The sequence below is a fragment of the Aethalodelphis obliquidens genome, unplaced genomic scaffold (genome assembly GCF_003676395.1).
Source record: "Aethalodelphis obliquidens isolate GAN/ISIS:26980383/991018 unplaced genomic scaffold, ASM367639v1 scaffold7, whole genome shotgun sequence".
Lineage (NCBI taxonomy): Eukaryota > Metazoa > Chordata > Mammalia > Artiodactyla > Delphinidae > Aethalodelphis > Aethalodelphis obliquidens.
This window is the reverse complement of record NW_020837951.1, coordinates 64,323,798-64,343,596: the sequence shown is the minus strand read 5'-3', so window position 1 is coordinate 64,343,596 and position 19,799 is coordinate 64,323,798. Positions and strand designations below refer to the sequence as shown.

Sequence of the window (19,799 nt, the reverse complement as noted above, 5' to 3'; positions counted from 1 at the left end):
TTCCCTGACTGGGGATCGAACCCGCATCCCCTGCATTGGCAGGCGGATTCTTTACCACTGGACCACCAGGGAAGTGAAGTCCCATAACATAGGATTCTTAATGAAACAGGATTAAATGAGTAATACCCCAAAAGAAAATAAAAACAATTTACCTAATTTTTACCTTGGAATTTAATAGTGTAATGGATCACATTAATGGTGTTGTTAGAAAATTCAGTGAATTCTGATAACAAATTTTCAAATATGTGAGCATACATATACAAATAATACTGTAATATGTATTTGAATATAAGTGCTGCTATCTACTATAAAGTTGAATTTTGTGACATTCCTATTAAACAACAATGAGGGATGTTCTTTTAAGCCCTCAGCCATACTAAGGACAGATTGAAAATACTCTTGATTCACCTTTGTAAATTTTCTGCTGTTAACTCATTTGAACCACTGGAGGGGATATGACTTTTAAAACCTAAAGTAATTGTTACCTGTAATAAACTAATATTCTTAGTATATATCATTTGTAACTTTTATATGTGAGATCTACATCTTAATGGGAAAGCTGGTAGTTACAAAATTTTTTTTCCTGTGAATGTCAGCTACAGAAGTCAAGATTCCAAAACCAAGAGGCAGACCCAAAATGGTAAAACAGCCCTGTCCTTCGGAGAGTGACATGTGAGTATAATTAGTTATGCAGTAAATGAGACATTTCACTTTCAATATGTATAAATTTCTTTGCATTTTTACCAGTTTTATTTACAGGGTGTTCGTTGCTATTACTATTTTGTATTTCTAAGAATTATGGGCAAAACAGTTGAAAAATAGTTTTCATTATGTAAAAAGTTAAAATTGATAGGGAATCAAGAAAAATCTGGTACGATTATCATTTCATTAATCTAAGACATTTTCTTGTATATTAGGATATAAGATACTTGGATAATGCAGGGTAAAATGTATAATAGTTCCCTTTGTTTAAGGGAATTTTTAGACAAAGTATTTTTGAAGCAATTTCCACAAATCTTGCTCCTCCAGAATAATCTTTATTTAAAAAATAATAACACTTAACATTATTTTTGTAAATTTAAAGTTTTAAAGTATTTTGGAATGATAACTAGTTATTAACAAAATAATCAGTTCTTTTTTTTCTTGCCATCTTTCTTTTCCATTACGGATCTTGTTTGTGTTGGATTTTCTGGGTAGAAACTCCACCAGCAGGAATATATATTTAGACAAAGAGGGCAAAACTTTGTAGCTATCGTGTTTAAAGATTTTATAGAAAAGGCTTAAGTGAGTATGTCATTTAAGAATGGATTTTACAGTGTTTTGAATGAAAATATTTTATTGGAAATTTCAGTTATAGAAGTGTTGGTACTTTTCAGCCAATATATGTTTAAAGAGTTTTATTTTACTGCCAAGCTAGCTGTTTAAATATTCTCGAAAATAGTGGCCAAAAATTACAACATGGTTTTTACTACTATAGTGAAATTAAGAAATTAGGTACATGCAGGTGAGTTTATGTTTTTAAACATACCAAGTAAATCTCACTTATCTCCTCCCTAAGATGTCTTCTCTAATAAGGGCATCAAGCATCAAGTCTAGGATTTTATGATCAACATAAGGCCTTGATCTAGAGACTTAGGAACTGAAACACAGATTATCTGCTCCCCTCTCCCTTTTATACATGCACATTGATCTGGGAGGGATAGGGAACTATAATAAATATTCCCAAGGAGAAGATTAAGAGGCACACAGCAGTCATTGTTCCCCAGGAAATCTGTTGGGAAAATACTGTGAGATCCCCGTTTTAGATAATAAGGAATATTTCCTTGATTAGGTCCGTCCCAATTTTCCCTGAGAGTATCTTCCTAGTCCATTTCTCTCCATGGCTTTTGGCTGATTCTTGGACTGGAAAGTATTAACCCTCCTTATTAGCTGAGCAGCTTTCTTATTCTGCTTTCATACTTTACAGAGTTGGGCCCAAGATTCCTTTTTAAATATCCATTGGTTTCTCTTAATGCAGCCTAGCGTCCCTTTTGGTAGTAATAATACTTTATTGTTAGTGTGTGTCTGTTTAATTCTAGTCAGCTTTATGTGCTGTGGTCTCACTCATAAGACTTCTCCAGACATGATTATCTTTTTATACTTAACTAAAAGCACTTTTGAGTTTATAGGTTTTCCTGAAAACCTACTCCCTGGTTTCTTTTTCATAGAACCATTTGTTCGTCAGAAGGATCAAGGTATCCCAATTTGAATTCTTAAGGAAAGGCTGGCAACTTAACAACCTTGATTGGATCTTTGACTCCAGTCTTTGTCTGAATTTGAAAATCTTTTACTGGATGGAAGTGACTTTCAACACTGAAATGCATGGGATTTTTTTCTCCTTCCTCTGTTGTCCTATTATTTTTTAAACTTACCTCTTTCTTGAAGTACCCTATCAAATTTATGTTGATAACAATCAACTCAAAATGCCAATATTCTATTTTGAAACCTCTTCACCCAGAGCCACAAGTTCACTGAATAAGTTTTCTCTCCAGTTATCACAGATGAGTTTTACCCATTGTATAATATATTAGGGTTTCAAATGCAAAGCAAGTGTCAAACGTTTTAGGTTTTGATGGTAGACAACCCCAAAATACCAGTAGCTTACAATATTTATTTTTCACTTGTGCTATATGTAGGCTGGGCATTGGCTGTTATAGATACTGTCAGCTTTGTATCTGGGCAAAAACTCAGTGGAGTGTAGAGCAAAACTATATAAGCTCTTCTGAAACTTAAGCTCTCCACCATGAGAACAGCGTGTATCTGCTAGTGACAGCTTCTTTGCTGTGGGTCCTGAAATGACAAGACAGTGGATAAAGTCCAGAAGAGCTGAAACCATCTCATAATCCTCATGTGAAGTAAAAATATTTGTTATAAGCCACTGAGATATTTTGGGTTGTGTTTGCATTAATTTTTGCTATTAACATGTATTTATAATTTTCTTTATAACATTTTAATATGTTTCCTATTGTACCTTGACCTATTGAAAAGGGAATTATCACCATGAGGTCTGTTTTTCATGGAAGATGGTAAGGAGGGAGGACCATTGGGAAAAGACTTAATTGCAGCAAGCAGTGACAGTTACGTTTACGGGAGTTCTCTGCTTTGACACTGTTGTAAAAACTTTGAAATAATAATCCCATTTCTTAAAAACTTAACGATACACTTAAATCTACCTTTAAAAAAGAAAAACAGCTGCATGGTATTCCACTGTGTATGTATCATAATTCTTAAAAGTTTATTTCTTGTATGGATACATTTTTTTAGACATTGTCATGTGTCATTTTGTACATGTGCAAACGTATTGGTTAGAATACATTGCTAGAAGCAGATTTACTGGGTTAAAAGGATATTTTTATTTTTAATACCTGCCTCTTTGCATAGGGGGTAACATTTTGGGGGAGGCAGTTCATCAATATCTATTAAGAGCCATGGGAATGCCTTTTATATTTGATTCTCTATTCCCATCTCCACAAAACAATCATTATTAAAATATTTGCCCCCTTGTGGAAGTATTGAATAAAGTTAAGTGATTTTACTTGCCTGCTTTTTCTTCCATTGATTAAAAGTAAAGGGTGAAACCTATATAACATTTAAAAATAAACATAGCCAATGGTAGTTACGTAACAAAAAATTTCTAAAGAAATAAAGTGATTTTTTTTTCTTTTCCAATTTAATAATCTTAAGGGTTCAAGGAAGCAGTTGTCTGGTAGGTCAGTGGATTTGGAATTGAGATATTGGGCTATTTGACCTTTTGCACCATCATTTTCTCATTCGTTAAATGGAATGGGTTGGACTAAATGATCTGGGGTCCTTTCCAGCTTTCAAATCCATTGATGTAATTATATAATATGTGTAAGTCTCAATGAAATTCCTTGAACAATTTAATATTAAGGTTAATTGGCCATATATTTTACCATTATATGTGTCAGTTGGGAGCCTTTTACATTACAAAGCATATTTCTTTAAATTTTAAAATGACCGTATTTCACCATTACGCAGTTCGATTCTGCAATTGTATTTTTCCCAGCATGGCTACTTTTATAAATATGTAGAATATGAGCTCCATAAAATCTAGGCATCTTACACATCTTATACACGGCTGTTCCCCAAAGTCAAGAACGGTACCATGGCATATGAGATAGTACTCAATATTACTTTTAAGTGAATGAGGCACATTACAAAAAACATGGAAAACAAAGGGGAAAAAAAATCACTTTTCTATTACCCTAATGCCACTGTAATTTTTCTATCTTCTAACTCATATTAAAAGGATGTTTTCCTTTTATGATTGGTTGATAATGACACTCCATTATATTTTACTTAAAGATATTTAAAATTTGTTTTTAAATAAAAAACAAACTGCATGTAGCTTATTGTTATCCAGAGTACTTACTCAGTTAACTCAGAGAGGTGGCTGAATGACAAGTACTAATGATACATAAAAGATTATTTTTCATTGTTGTGCCTGTGAAATAGGGTAACTGAAGAAGACAAAAGTAAGAAAAAGGGGCAAGAGGAAAAACAACCTAAAAAGCAGCTTAAAAAGGATGAAGAGGGCCAGAAGGAAGAAGATAAGCCAAGAAAAGAGCCAGATAAAAAAGAGGGGAAAAAAGAAGTTGAATCAAAAAGGAAAAATTTAGCTAAAACAGGGCTTACATCAACCTCTGATTCTGAAGAGGAAGGGGATGATCAAGAAGGTGAAAAGGTAGAACGTTTGCATATCAAATAAAATATTTGTTCTATTTTAGTTTCCTATGTAGTTCTTAATCTTTAGGAAAGTTTCAGTATCTTTATGAAAGTCTATAAATGTGATTAAAAGTTAAAATGAATTTCTTTACCTTTCTGAATAAACTTGAATTACCTGTGTTAAAAAGCATATTTGAAACTTTATTGTACATCCTAAGTTTATCTTACCTTTTCACAATTACATGGAAATTAAATGTCACATGATAAACTTCCAGTAACCTCACCTACCTATTGACAGAAAAGGTAGGAAAGTAGCGAATTAAGCCAGATAGGTTGTGACCAGTGAAGACAGATGTAAAAAGGTACATTTATACATAGATTTTTATTATTTACCTCAATGAAATTCTTAACACTTCAGGCCTATTTAGGGTACATTTTATTGGTGGTACTTTATTTGAATACAACAGTTGTCTAGGAATTTCATTAAAGCTGTATGTTCTTTTCTGTATAAAAACACAAGTTTTGTGTATAGCCTTGGAAATCTACAGACCCAGGTTGTATAGGCCTTTCATTTATGTTTATCTAATTTATTAGTACTTCAGGACCCCAAAACTAAATTCGGTAGGTTGAGCAGGTACTTGTCAGTAAACAGGTACTGAAGTCAAAGTCATAGTACAGAGGCAAATAGCCTGAGGTACTTCATTTTAACTCATCTTAACCAAAGCATATCATTCCTATAGCAGTGCAGTAAATAGATTATAAATCCCAAAATCATCAAGGGGAAAGTTAAATTTAGATAGCAACAACATGTAATTATGAGGGTTTTATTTAAATTAGTAATTTATTCATCCCTTAAGAAAACTAGTTGCTTCTTTTCTCCCAAGATTATAATCATAGAAGCATTAGTCACTGACTTGATAGTTAACTAAAAGCATCCTAATTCTCAAATAAAACAGAAGAGAAAAGGTGGAAGAAACTTTCAAACTGCTCATAGAAGGAATATGCTGAAAGGCCAACATGAGAAAGAAACAGCAGAAAGAAAACGCAAGCAAGAGGAACAAATGGAAACTGAGCAGTAAGTATTTTCTTTTTCTAAATTTCGATTTCTTTTTTTAAGCTAGCATGAAATGTTTAAACAATAGAATCTCGTTTTCCAGACTTTCTGAAGCCTTTTAAAGAAGTGACTTTTCCAGTGTTAGAAAAATGTCCTCAGTATATGATAATCATGTTTCAGGCTTTATTCTTTCCTGAGTAAAGAGGATGAAATTTACTGAGATAATCACCCTGTGAATTATTTTTAATTTAAACTGAAAGTGCAGATAGGGCTTAACTGTTATAGTGGCTTTGTAGAAAATGTCCTTATCCTCTACTATTTTCTTGTATAATATTAAATAGAGAAAGATAATAAATTGGTGGAGAAGGAATGAAAGAAATACCCATATTTGTCATACCACCAGCAGCCCTCCCCCAGAAGACCAGCAAAAATAACAAAAGCACAGTTGGAAACCCAAGAAGCCAGTAAAAGAAAATTTAAAGGCTGACAGGGTTTGCATTAGATGTGTGCAATAGAAATCAAGTTCAAGCTGAGAAGTTTTGATACCTGGAGACAATATACTTACCATGGGGAATTTCTTTCCCCTTTAAGTTTATTCTATAAAATAATTTTATAAGAGAGAAAATAGCAATGCCAATGATGATTAGGCTTCATGTTTATTACATTTGTCTTCCTAGTTATCTTTAGACTGTCACTTCTGAGTTCTTTCTCTGAAAGGCCTTTCTTTCTTTGTGAAGCGTCTTGCATTATTCTGACTAAACTGTTTTTTTTGTTGTTTTAGTGAGGAGGTGATTTTAAAAACATGCTCTAGGTCACTAAGACAAACTTAATAAAAAACAGTGAAATTCTTAAAACTATTCTTAAGTAATTTTGTACTTTTTTTATATATAATCTGTAAGCCGAAAGTCTTTCTTGATAAGTATAGCATTTGACCATCTGCTTTCTTAGTTTTTTTGGAGGATATATAAGCAGTTTTAGCTACTTGAGGGAGTAATTTAAAAATTGATCTAAAGCTCAGAAATGTTACTCCCTTTAATGTTAAACTTTGACCATTTATGTAAATACTAGAGTTATTTTTTGTTACCTATCCTTTCCTGTCCTTTCACTGAAAAGTTGTTGGACTGTTTGTTGCTTTTAACTTTATTGTGCTCCCCAAATTAAGATATAAAAATAGCTGTTGCTTAGTAAATCTAGCCCAACCCTTCTTCAGTATCTCAGTTAATCTTTATGTGTTTCAATTTCTTTTTGAATGTCCTCCGAATGTAACTTTCTCAAATTCTAATATTTGTGTTTTCTTTCCTTCTCCTGTTATTACAAAACTTTGTACTTGGACAGTTTTGCTCTGTAAAGCATTTCAGATGCAGCTTGTATAAAATGCATTATGCAAAATAAAGTTTATTGTATTGTATTCCCAGCCAAACAACATGTAATCTACAGTAATAAAAAATATATCTCATTTTGGGCTCAAAGCATTAATCCAGTTACTGAAAAGAGAATACAAGTGGAGCAAACAAGAGATGAAGATCTTGAGACAGACTCATTGGACTGAATTTCCCCCTCCCCCCCCTTGATGGAAGAATGTTCCAGATTCTAAATTGAGGACTTCATTAATGGCATTATTACTGTGTTAATGATTGTTAAAAAACATTTCCTGTAAGATACACACTACATACTAAGGTCGGCCATCATTCCTGTTAAAAAAGTTTTTTACCAAGCTTAAAATGAAGCTTTGTGTTTGAAAGTTATAATAAGCTCAGATGAAGATGGTGGTTGTACATTATTTCATTTAGAAAATATAAAAATTCATTTCGTTTTGAAGCTAGGTGTTAAACTGGAGTAGCTACTATACCCCCAGAGAATGGGGCAGTTGTGCCCTTCCCCTTGACATTCCTTTGTTGTTCAGTTCTTTAGAAGATTAATCATTGTTTTTTAATCCTGAGAGATTAAACAGTAGACTTGTTAAGAAAACAAAAATGAAACTGTAACCAAAATTTTAAAATAAAGTTTTTTAAAAAAAAATACCTGATTTTTAGATATTTTTTTGTTCTTGTCTATTTCAATTGGTTTATTACAATAGGGCCCGAACTCCAAGTCAAGGTACTAGAAATTATTAAGAATTCATTTTTAAATGGTTATTTTTGTGATTTACAGTAAAATGGTACCTTTTCATTTGTGAAATGGTATGTAAATGTTAGTGAATGTCATTTAAGTTTGATATATTGGCACAAAAAAAATCCCACGCCATTTTAATCTAGTAGTATTATAAACAGTCTATTTAACCTTGAAACTAACTTTGAACCCCTCAAATTATCTACCCTTGGGAGATGTGGGAACAATTAAATCAGTCTATTTTGACGTGCTATTTTAAAAAATAATTGTGATGTAGAATTCATGAAACATAGGCATTCTCTTCCCACTATGGCCTGTTTATCCACTGACCCTAAAGTTGGTCTTTTAACATTTAACACAGTATTGTTGGAACAAAATTTCACCGAGGCAGCCATTAAAATTTATTTGTAATGCCACTGTAAAATTAAATTGTTAGATTACTTTAGCATGTTAATTTTTACGTTTTGAGTTTTGCTTATATTTATACTAATTAATACTAATGTGGCATTACCGAGTTCTAAAAATTATAGTCAATTCCTTGTGATCTAGGCCACTGACTATTTTAAATAAAAAAAATTTTAACTTTTACATAAGGGATTGTGGGCATTTGGTAACCAGTCACAAAGTTCCAATGTTTTTGAAATATTTGTGTTAACATTTGATAGGCAGAATAAAGATGAAGGAAAGAAGCCAGAAGTTAAGAAAGTGGAGAAGAAGCGAGGTTAGTTATTTCACTTTCTAAGATGTATAAAATTGTATTCTACACAGAAAGGAAGTTTTACAGACACTTAACTGTATAGGTTTTGAAACTGGTCATTTTATGTTCTTATCCTCCAAGTACACATTTCACATCCCTAATGGATTCTATATACCTTGCATTGTTTTTAAGTGTTATCAGGTGAACTTGCTAAGGAGTCATGTTTATTATTTTACTGCTCAATATATGATGAAGTCAAATTTTTATAACATGGCCTAAAGCTAGATGTTTTACAATTTCTGACAAATCTAGTTTCAGATGGATTTTTTAGTTTTGGTTAAATGTGTAAGGATGAAGCAGTGCCTTAAGGATTGCAGAAGAGGAGTTATTGGATGCAGACTGGTTTTTTTAGCAACATGCAGCTAGATGGTGATTCTTTGCTTATATGATGAATGTTGGTTTCCTAAATACTAAAAATGGCAGATAACTTCTTAATGATGTAGGCAGATTACAAAGAACATTTTTATAAATTTACCAAATCTTTCCATTATACTTTGCTTAGATTATACAAAAATACTGGTTTTGGAAAATCTATTTACTGTGTTTCACATTTTAATTTATAGAAACATCAATGGATTCTCGACTTCAAAGGATACATGCTGAAATTAAAAATTCACTCAAAATTGATAATCTTGTAAGTGTTTAATACCTCATTTAAAAATACAGTGCTGCTTTTATAGCTTCATATTTTATTTTCTCACATGATTTTGTAAGTGTGTAAATTTGAGATAACAGACTATTACTGGTTATTTTGTACTGCCTTGTGATTTGAGATTTTAAAAGTAATCTCTAGAAATAGATTATATGGGTTGTGGTAATTAACAGTTACGAAATTACTATTTTGTCATGAAGGATGTGAACAGATGTATTGAGGCCTTGGATGAACTTGCTTCACTTCAGGTCACAATGCAGCAAGCTCAAAAACACACAGAGATGATTACAACACTGAAAAAAGTAAGTGATCTTGAGTCATGTGGATTTTTAAAATTTCCTCATTATCACCACTTCATTAAGTAACATTTAAAAAATTAAGAAAATTATATGTTTTGTTTTCTCAGATACGGCGATTCAAAGTTAGTCAGGTTATCATGGAAAAGTCTACAATGTTGTATAACAAGTTTAAGAACATGTTTTTGGTTGGCGAAGGAGATTCTGTGATCACACAAGTGCTGAATAAATCTCTTGCCGAACAAAGACAGCATGAGGAAGCAAATAAAACCAAAGATCAAGGGAAGAAAGGGCCAAACAAAAAGCTAGAAAAGGAACAAACAGGTATGTGGTAACTGTTCGCTGGAACTACTTTTAAAAAATGGCTTCAATATTTAATCCTATTAATACCTTATCTATATTGAATGATGAGAAAGTCTCATAAAGCCCTTAGCAGAACATGATCAGCCTTAGCTTCTGGGTTTCTTTTTCATCAAGTTTAAATTAGTAGTAGTAGTGGTTGCTATTCTTTTTCCATTTAAATTAGGAAACATTTCTAACCTACACAGGTAGTCGAGGGAAATGAACTTCCCATGTCCCCATCACTCAGCTTCTGCAATTATCAATACATGAGCATTGCTTTTTTATATCCCCATCAAGTTTCTCTGTGACACCCCTGAAGATTACTTTGAAGCAAATTCCAGATACACTATTTCAATCATAAATATTTTAGGATGTATATATGACAGACGCTTAAAACAGAATCCATAGTTACAGGCATACCCCACAGGTTTGGTTCCAGACTACTGTAATAAAGTGAGTCACATGAGTTTTTTGGTTTCCCAGGGTATATTAAAGTTTTTTACCCTATACTGTAATCTGTTAAGTGTGCAGTAGGATTATGTCTAAAAAAACAATGTACGTACCTTAATAAAAAAATACTTCATTGCTAAGAAAATGTTAACAAATCTGAGCCTTCAGTGAGTCATGAGTCATAGTAGTAACATCAAATATCACTTGACCACAGATCACTATAACAAATATAACAAGAGTCAAAAAGTTTGAAATACTGTGAGAATTACCAAAATGTGACACAGAGAAGTGGAGTGATCAAATGCTGCTGGGAAAATGGTGCTGATAAACATGCTTGATGCAGGATTACCACAAACGTTGAATTTGTAAAAAAAAAAAAAAAAAAAAAAGCAGTATCTACGAAGCACAGCAAAGTGAAGCGCAATAAATCGAGGTCTGCCTGTACCATTAGCCACTTTCCCCCAAATTAGCAGCTTCCCCAATTCCACGGGACTAAAACATCTTAGCAGCAACTGCTTAATGTAGAAAAAAAATGTTCCAAAGGAGTTGAATTTTGTTTACTCACTTATTAGGGAATGATATAGGTCTCCTTAGAGATTTGTTAATGAAATATTTACCGGGAAGCCCTCATCATTTTGTCATAAGACACGAAATCATGTTAATTAACTACTTTGCCACGTTTTGTTGTTAAATACAAAATCTTACTGTGATTCACACTGCTTTTTCTAAGAACTAGAATAAATCATAATGCTCCAAAGAGTTGTACCACCCTTTCGTGTTCCTGATAACAGTAACAAATGGAATAATCAGATTAGTAACCACTTCTTACATGGATAGATATATGTCGTAACCCCATTTCTTATTGTGCCTTGTCTACCCAAAGGATTACAATGTAATTTCAAATAAAATACAGTATTAGAAACTTTGGGACTATGTTTTATTTTTGATTTTGCGTCTCTCTAACAGTTTTTCCATTGAAATCTTTATAAAGGTTCAAAGACTCTAAATGGAGGATCGGATGCTCAAGACAATAATCAACCACAACATAATGGAGACAGCAATGAAGAAAGCAAAGACAACCACGAGGCCAGCAGTAAGAAAAAGTGAGGACATGTTTTAGTGGGTTGTGATGTATGTTTTAATTTTTAAATCACATTGCTGTTCCAAGGTTATTTGTGTAAGGGATTTATTTTCATCACTCACTTCCTGAATTCAGGATTCAAGACGCGAATTAAAATGGCCAAGCTGTAAAGAAACCGCTTGAAACTAATATGCCACTGTATTCAAGGGAATAGAACAAGGCAGGACTCATGTTAAAAAAAATAACTATTCCTTGGACTTCTTCCACTGATAGTACCTTTAATAATGACCCATGTCCATACTTCTTGAATTTTGACAGGATACAGAAATTAGATCTAGAATCATAGGCTGTGTTGTATTATCATACCCACTCTAAAATAACTAGGTATGTAACCGTAGTTATCCAAATCTTGGTTTGTCCACCATACACTTCACGGACTTGGAATCAAGCATCCTTTAATTCTGAAATTCAGGGAAATCTTGTCCGTGTGTATATTACCCTCTCTACTTAAGATGTATAATATGTTGGTATCACAGGTATAACACTTCCATGTTCTTTAAAGAGAATTCATTTTAAAGCTGGAAATGGTGGGAAAGGGCCTGGGCCATGATGCTTCCCTGAGTTATTTTGCTTGATGTGCATATTACTTTGTGAAGAAGACACAACATGGTAAAATAAAATTTTGGACAGAAAATAACAATTAATAATAAGTCACGGAAAAAATTCTTTCGGTGATTTTCAAAACAAATGCACAGACTTAATATCTTTTTTCCTCCTGAGGAAAAAATCCTAACCCCAGTTGTCACACCTTTCTTTCCCCCTTTTCTTTAGGCCATCCAGTGAAGAGAGAGAGACTGAAATATCTCTGAAGGATTCTACACTAGATAACTAGGTTGACATACCTGGAATATAAAGAACATTTGAGAAGTTTGTAATGGTTTTCATTCGAAATATTTAGACTGCTGAAAGTTTTAAATTTTTATAAGCATAGGTTTTGATGTTTAAAACTTGTTTTGAGGGAGAAATCTCCTTATCTTTGTTTAAAAGTGACTAAACATTGCTGATTGTACTTGTGCAGTATTAACAGCTACATTATACAGTAAATGTGAGGGAAAGTCCATTTTAGGAAATGTTAAACTGCTTTTCCAGACATTGGTTGTAGTATATTTTCAATTAGTGTGTGTATGTAATTGATAGTAGAAAAAGGTTACATTTTTAAAACTGCTACTTGTATAAACCTTTCCTCTTTTCCCAAATACTGTGCGGTTTTGTGCATAGTTTTTACAAATCTTGGATTTACCAGACTGTCTTTTCATTGTTTGTGGGTTTTGTAGAAGTTAATCATTTTTATGGTAGATAAAATGTTACTTCTATACAAGTATTCACTCCCTCCCTTTTATCAAAAGTTAATTTTAATCACAGTCTACATTGTGCTACATTATCCTGCTGCTTTGTAACAATGTGTGGTCTGTATGCCTTTTTGTATGACAACTAGATATCCAACTGACGTTGAACTGTTCTACGGGGTACAAAACTCATGTTAACTTTTGAAGGTAATTTAGTTTTGTGGCTGGGAATTCAGAGAAGTCACATGAGTTTCCTGCAGCGTGCAGGAGTATATATAGGAATGAATCTGGCTTTAGGGTTCAACCATTTAAGATCCTTTACAGGCACTAGTAGCTGAAACTGAAAACTAAATGATAAAAGTTTATTTTTGAGAAATGTCTCGAGTTTCTGAATTTTTTAAAAAGTCACACATTAAAGAAGTCACTAAGTATTTTTTTAATTGGAAAAAATGCAATCCATAATACTTTTGCAGTAAATAAAAGTAAATACTATATAAGGAAACTAACCCATTTGAAAACATGGCTATACCAGAAGGGAATTTTTATTTCTATGTCATACATGTGACAGGATTGCAAAAAGTGGAACCACAGTAGACAAAAGTAAAGGAGTTGTCTGTATATTCATGGATATGGACTAAATCAGGGTGAACCAAGGTTAACACAAAATTTAAGGGTAACTTAGCATTTCTAAGGTATTTTGAATACTAGGTCAGTTGGTGGTTTGCAGTAGCTTAAAAAGACACTTCTCATGTTTAGAAACTGAATATGGGGAAAAGGCTTAATTACCAGTGTTTGCATGTGACATGCATCTTATGCTTTGACCTCTCGGGTAATTGTTTTCATCTACAGATGAAAAGTTTGAAACATTTCAGTAATTGGGAGTTTTGCTTTTGAGAGGTCTTACAATGGAACTAGGACCCACTGTTTTGAGGGAACTCTTGCTATTATATCTGTTTGGTCCTTAATACAATTTAAATTTGGACAGATTTATTCTAGTTAAGCCATAAGTGTCAACATGTAAACTTGTTTTGATTAAAGAATTTTTCTATCAAAGTCTACTAGTATATTACTTCTTTGCCATTTATGAAACTGTGCTGGAATTCTGGATTTGTTTCCAAGAGAGTATACTTGGTCATAGAAACTGTATTATTTGGGGACACAGGGTTACTAAAACATAAGCTCAAAATGCTAAAAATAAAGGAAATGTTATCTTTTGGTTTACCCTTCCTTTTTTTTCGGTGACCCAAAGGATCTATATAGTTTTACCAAGAAACCACAAACTATTCAAATGCTGGAGAGAAATATAGTAGCATTCTGATTATTTATGTCTGCTTTTATGGGCTGACCTTGCTCTAGCCAGTTGATTCATGTAGCGTTAAAACACTGTTACCTTCTCTTTACCCTCATTTCGAGAAAAAATTTTTTTGTCATAGGTTGATTCACAGATAACTACTATTCTCAGAACTCTTAAGAAAAAGTCATATAAACAGGTATCAATTTTCGGGAGCGCTGGCTCAATTTAAATTTGTATTTGACCAAAACTACATAGCTGAACAAGCCAGTAAGAGATACTTTAAATGAGATAGCTAGCCCCAACCCAAACGTATTTTTTTTAATACATAAGCAACATCTCTTGTGATTTTTTTTTTTCCTTAACCATCAGATAACATTTAAAAGAGTAAGTTACACATGACTTGGCAGAATCAGTTGTTACATGTTTTCTCAGCTGCATCATCTAAATTGGAGAACCTGAAACAGCTTGACTGGAATGATTTCAAATAGTAGGATGACAGATTTTATCCAGTTTTTGCTGACACCATACACACTTACCTGGTTAAAGACGTCAGGGCAAGATCAGGTCTGCCATCTAATCCTGTACAAGAGCAAAGGCTTTTACAGGGCTCTGTGAGGGCTTCACTAATACAACTTATCCAGAGAAAGGATCTATTGGAAATAGCAAACCCATAATTACATATTAAGAAATGGAGAAGCTGCTATATAGTCCAAAAATGTGTTTACATATTTATGCCGTGTAATTTTCCAACCTCAGAGATGACAGAGACACTGAAATTTGATTGGGAGAAAGGTCAAATTATCCTTAAAGGATACTGAAGCCTAAAATAGGTATTGCTTTTCTAGGTAATCATTTTGTGCCTGTCCATCCACTAGTATATCAAAATTTCATTCATTTCTAACTACAGAGGACGCTGACTAATAAGTTCATAACATTTTCATATTTGGCTTCTTGAGATAAAATGTTGACTGTAGTTTGTCATGTGTTTAAAACTGAATTTTACAGCTACAAAATCCCTGATTCAAGACATCTTAAATATGCCTACTTCAAGTTAGGGGTTTCTTTTGAGCTCAACATAGTGGGAGACCTGTGTAACTGATATGGAATACATTGGCAAGTTCTGAGAATAGTATGGTAGGCCTTTAGACCTCACCAGGAAATGATAATAGAAAGGTATCCGAGCCTTTGTAACTTTGGTGAAGAAGTTAACCTTAAGAACCAGCAGAAGAATAATCTCAAAGAAGAACAAAATAAGAATTTCAATAGCAGTAATGTTTTAACTGACAGCCTTCTTTGCCAGTAAAGTAAATTGATTGGTGCGACGCATGGATTAATGCTGATTTATGACAATCCACTTTCTGGAATTTGCTGTTTTGAGATATGAAATGATGAAAATAAAAGTAAACAGTCCCTTTGCATACTAATGGAAGACCTATAAGGAATGCAGTTTAAAAATAAAGGAAGCAAAAATTCATTTTTACCTGTGGAACTTTAAAGAATTAGATAAATCTTTGGTTTTCCAGCAGGATTTTCAGTCTGTTCTAATTCAGCATCATTGGAAACATGAAAGTAAACATGTAGGCAATACCAGCCAGCCAGCCATGGAGGGACCTCTTATTTCCTTATGCTGATTTTCTGGTGTATTGACTGAATCGGTGAATATGACCACCGCTAGAAACAGGTCCTCGTCTTCTACAAACCAATCGACTTAATTGACTTATGTGGCATTTAAGTCCATAAAACATTTCACTGTCAACCTTTTAAACACACAGTCTTTTAGGCTTCATCAGTTTTTGATTTATATAGTAAATGTTCTTAGCCATCCAGGGAAAGCGGAATCCAGCCGAATTTAAATATAACCTAGAAGAGAGAACGCGAAATTTAAGTGCAACACATTTAAAATGTTTAATTCTGTTTAATATTTGTCCAGCATTCCTAAAAGTACTAAACAGAATTAAATTTTCCACCAATAAAGATTGCCAGAAAACGTTTCAATATAGGTAGCTATTTTCTCTCATGGATCTAGACCTCAGAATTTATCAAAGTTGCCCTTTGGTCCAGAATGAGAACAGGATAACTAGAGTATCATAACCAGAAGAATGAAGAGCTGGGATAGAAAAACAATTGTGTTCTTGCATACAGGATGCTGTGTATTATTGCCTAAGAATCGTGATCCACAGCTAGCAATCCAAAGGATCTTGATTTCCCATGTCCATTCATTGGTCATATTAGATAAAATCTATTCCTTTAAATCATGAAAATATTAAATTGACATACATTTTAAACTAATAGCATTTGTGATTCCAAAACTTCTGGTCAAGAAAGGAAGCTTCAGTTAGTGTTATTTCTGTAAGGTATGAGTGTATACTCAAGATCTTTATACATTCGTTATTCGTGTAGTGAGTCTTTCTGAAGTGTTAAGTGTGCCTAGTTTCTACCAAAACAAAACCTAACATTACAAAAGCGCTCAGTGTAAGATTAAATTACACAATAGCTACTCTTAATATTGTATTTATTAAATAAGCTGCTTTTATTAACTTTTCCCTCATTTTTATTACAGATATTTGGAGGATCTTTACCTTGGAAGCCTCATGGTACAAGGTGTAGCGCCCACATTCTTCAAAGAATTTTCAAAACACTTCCATCACTTGACGTATAATGATAGATGAGCAAAAAGCTCTCTGGACAAAGTGAATAGGCATACTACAGACTGGGAGAAAACCAGAATACTTGTATCTGACAAAGGATTTGTACGCAGGATACATAAAGCACTCCTACAAATCAATGAGACAACTCAAAAATGGGCAAAAAAGCACTGAATAAAAACTATGCTTTGGAATATTAAAATAATTTAATATATTTCAAAACATTTAAATACATTCAAGTTGCTTAATAAGACCTGTGATTTGAACTTTCTTTGCTGGGGTGGTAACTTCAGCTGATGGTCTCAGGTAGATCCTGCTCCTCATGGCATTTCTTGGAAGTAAAGGGTACACATTTTGATATTAACTAAAGGTTCCAGGATCAACATAAGGATAAGCGAGGAATTCCCCCAGTTTGTTGCCTTCTGAATCATAGTGGAGCATTCGGAAGCAAACATCACAAAAGAAACATGGGTCCTCTGGTGCAAAACTGTCATTGTTCGTCACCCATCTGTAGTTAAAAAAGATGTATATTATTACAATCGACTTTTTCATGCTTTAATATGCTGCAGTAGTTATGACCTGTAATAATATGTATACATAACATTCCCACTATTGCCTTATTTTTGCTTATTTATAGTCCTTTATATAATTTTGTATACACATGTATACATAAGACATATCACTACCAATACCCTACAAGGCAAAAGGACAACTACATTCTGAAAGACTTCTCCTTAAAGGTAAGTGGGAAAGAATGTAAATTCATACTTGAAAGCATCACATACTTGCCATGACATACCTATCCTTCAAAGAACTGTTAACATAAACACAAATGTTTTCTTCTAATAGGCCATCTTGAAAATGCATAATATTAGATATACTACAGGTTTGATACACTTTTTGCTTAATCTTTCTAACTGGTAAATTAGTACTGGTTAACATGAAAACTCCAGCTTTTATTTTTTTTAACATCTTTATTGGAGTATAATTGCTTTACAGTGGTGTGTTAGTTTCTGCTGAATAACAAAGTGAATCCGCTATACATATACATATATCCCCATATCCCCTCCCTCTTGGGTCTCCCTCGCACCCTCCCTATTCCACCCCTCTAGGTGGTCACAAAGCACCCAGCTGATCTCCCTGTGCTATGCAGCTGCTTCCCACTAGCTAGCTATTTTACATTTGGCACAAATCAATGCCACTCTCTCACTTTGTCCCAGCTTACCCTTCCCCCTCCCCGTGTCCTCAAGTCCATTCTCTATGTCTGCGTCTTTATTCCTGTCCTGTCCTGCCCCTAGGTTCTTCAGAACCTTGTTTTTTTTTTTTAGATTCCATATATATGTGTTAACATACGGTATTTGTTTTTCTCTTTCTGACTTAGTTCACTCTGTATGTCAGACTCTAGGTCCATCCACCTCACTACAAATTTCGTTTCTTTTAATGGCTGAGTAATATTCCATTGTATATATGTGCCACATCTTCTTTATCCATTCATTGTCGATGGACACTTAGGTTGCTTCCATGTCCTGGCTATTGTAAATAGTGCTGCAATGAACACTGGTACATGTTTCTTTCTGAATTATGGTTTTCTCAGGGTATATGCCCAGTATGAGGATTGCTGGGTCGTATGGCAGTTCTGTTTTTAGTTTTTTAAGGAACCTCCATACTCTTGTCTATAGTGGCTGTATCAATTTACATTCCCAACAAGAGTGCAAGAGGGTTCCCTTTTCTCCACACCCTCTCCAGCATTTATTGTCTGTAGATTTTTTGATGATGGCCATTCTGACTGGTGTTAACTCATTGTAAAAACTCCAGGTTTTTAACCTAGAATTTAGGATTAAAATGTTAGAGAGTGTATACAAATGGGAATATGGGCAACATTATTCAAATGAGATTTTGGTTTTTGACCTGAAATGTCACATTACGTGAAAATGACATTTTTCAGTCTATCTGAATTCTGCATCCCATGGAATGTTTTGACATCCCCTGATTTCCATTTCGATCTGATAACTGATCTATCATGTTTTCCTATTGATCATTTAGAAAAGCATACTGTGAATATATGCAAATCAATCAATGTGATACACCATATTAACAAATTGAAGGATGAAAACCATACGATCATATCAATAGATGCAGAAAAGGCTTTCAACAAAATTCAACACCTATTTATAATAAAAACCCTCCAGAAAGTAGGCATAGAGGGAACTTACCTCAACATAATGAAGGCCATATATGACAAACCCACAGCCAACATCCTCCTCAATGGTGAAAAACTGAAACCATTTCCACTAAAATCAGGAACAAGACAAGGCTGCCCACTCTCACCACTATTATTCAACATAGTTTTGCAAGTTTTAGCCACAGCAATCAGAGAAGAAAAAGAAATAAAAGAAATTCAAATTGGAAAAGAAGTAAAGCTGTCACAGTTTGCAGATGACATGATACTATACATAGAGAATCCTAAAGATGCTACCAGAAAACTACTAGAGCTAATCAATGAATTCAGTAAAGTTGCAGGATACAAAATTAATGCACAGAAATCTCTTGCATTCCTTTACACTAATGATGAAAAATCTGAAAGAGAAATTAAGGAAACACTCTCATTTACCACTGCAACAAGAAGAATAAAATACCTAGGAATAAACCTACCTAAGGAGACAGAAGACCTGTATGCAGAAAACTATAAGACAATGATGAAAGAAATTAAAGGTGATACAAACAGATGGAGCAATATACTATGTTCTTGGACTGGAAGAATCAACATTGTGAAAATGACTATACTACCCAAAGCAATCTACAGATTCAATGCAATCCCTATCAAACTACCAATGGCATTTTTCACAGAACTAGAACAAAATATTTAACAATTTGCATGGAAACACAAGACCCCGAGTAGCCAAAGCAATCTTGTGAAAGAAAAACGGAGCTGGAGGAATCAGGCTCCCAGACTTCAGACTATACTACAAAGCTACAGTAATCAAGACAGTATGGTACTGGCACAAAAATAGAAATATAAATCAATGGAAAAGAATAGAAAGCCCAGAG

The 19,799-nt window shown here is 33.6% G+C and overlaps 2 protein-coding genes across 9 annotated transcripts in view; one reads left to right on the top strand and one right to left on the bottom strand.

Moving 5' to 3' along the window:
• The window catches only part of PSIP1 (PC4 and SRSF1 interacting protein 1), a 41,935-nt gene extending 25,035 nt beyond the window's left edge, over positions 1-16,900 (top strand). For 2 of the 7 annotated variants that reach the window (XM_027105890.1, XM_027105891.1), the window contains exons 8-16: positions 597-672; positions 4,516-4,744; positions 5,682-5,800; positions 8,554-8,609; positions 9,209-9,279; positions 9,498-9,599; positions 9,704-9,917; positions 11,377-11,488; positions 16,667-16,900. In XM_027105890.1, coding sequence (XP_026961691.1) covers positions 597-672; positions 4,516-4,744; positions 5,682-5,800; positions 8,554-8,609; positions 9,209-9,279; positions 9,498-9,599; positions 9,704-9,917; positions 11,377-11,488; positions 16,667-16,775 — 1,088 coding nt within the window. In that variant the 3' untranslated portion in view covers positions 16,776-16,900. Of the gene's footprint in view, positions 1-596; positions 673-4,515; positions 4,745-5,681; positions 5,801-7,087; positions 7,799-8,553; positions 8,610-9,208; positions 9,280-9,497; positions 9,600-9,703; positions 9,918-11,376; positions 11,489-12,297; positions 14,034-16,666 lie in introns of those variants that run through there. The other 5 variants (XM_027105892.1, XM_027105895.1, XM_027105897.1 and 2 more) reach the window with 5 other exon arrangements.
• Positions 16,901-16,933: 33 nt separating this feature from the next.
• SNAPC3 (small nuclear RNA activating complex polypeptide 3) overlaps positions 16,934-19,799 on the bottom strand; it is a 44,139-nt gene continuing 41,273 nt past the window's right edge. Inside the window, exon 9 of one of the 2 annotated variants that reach the window (XM_027105898.1) lies at positions 16,934-17,259. In XM_027105898.1, coding sequence (XP_026961699.1) covers positions 17,112-17,259 — 148 coding nt within the window. In that variant the 3' untranslated portion in view covers positions 16,934-17,111. The remainder of the gene's footprint in view (positions 17,260-19,799) is intronic. The other variant, XM_027105899.1, reaches the window with a different exon arrangement.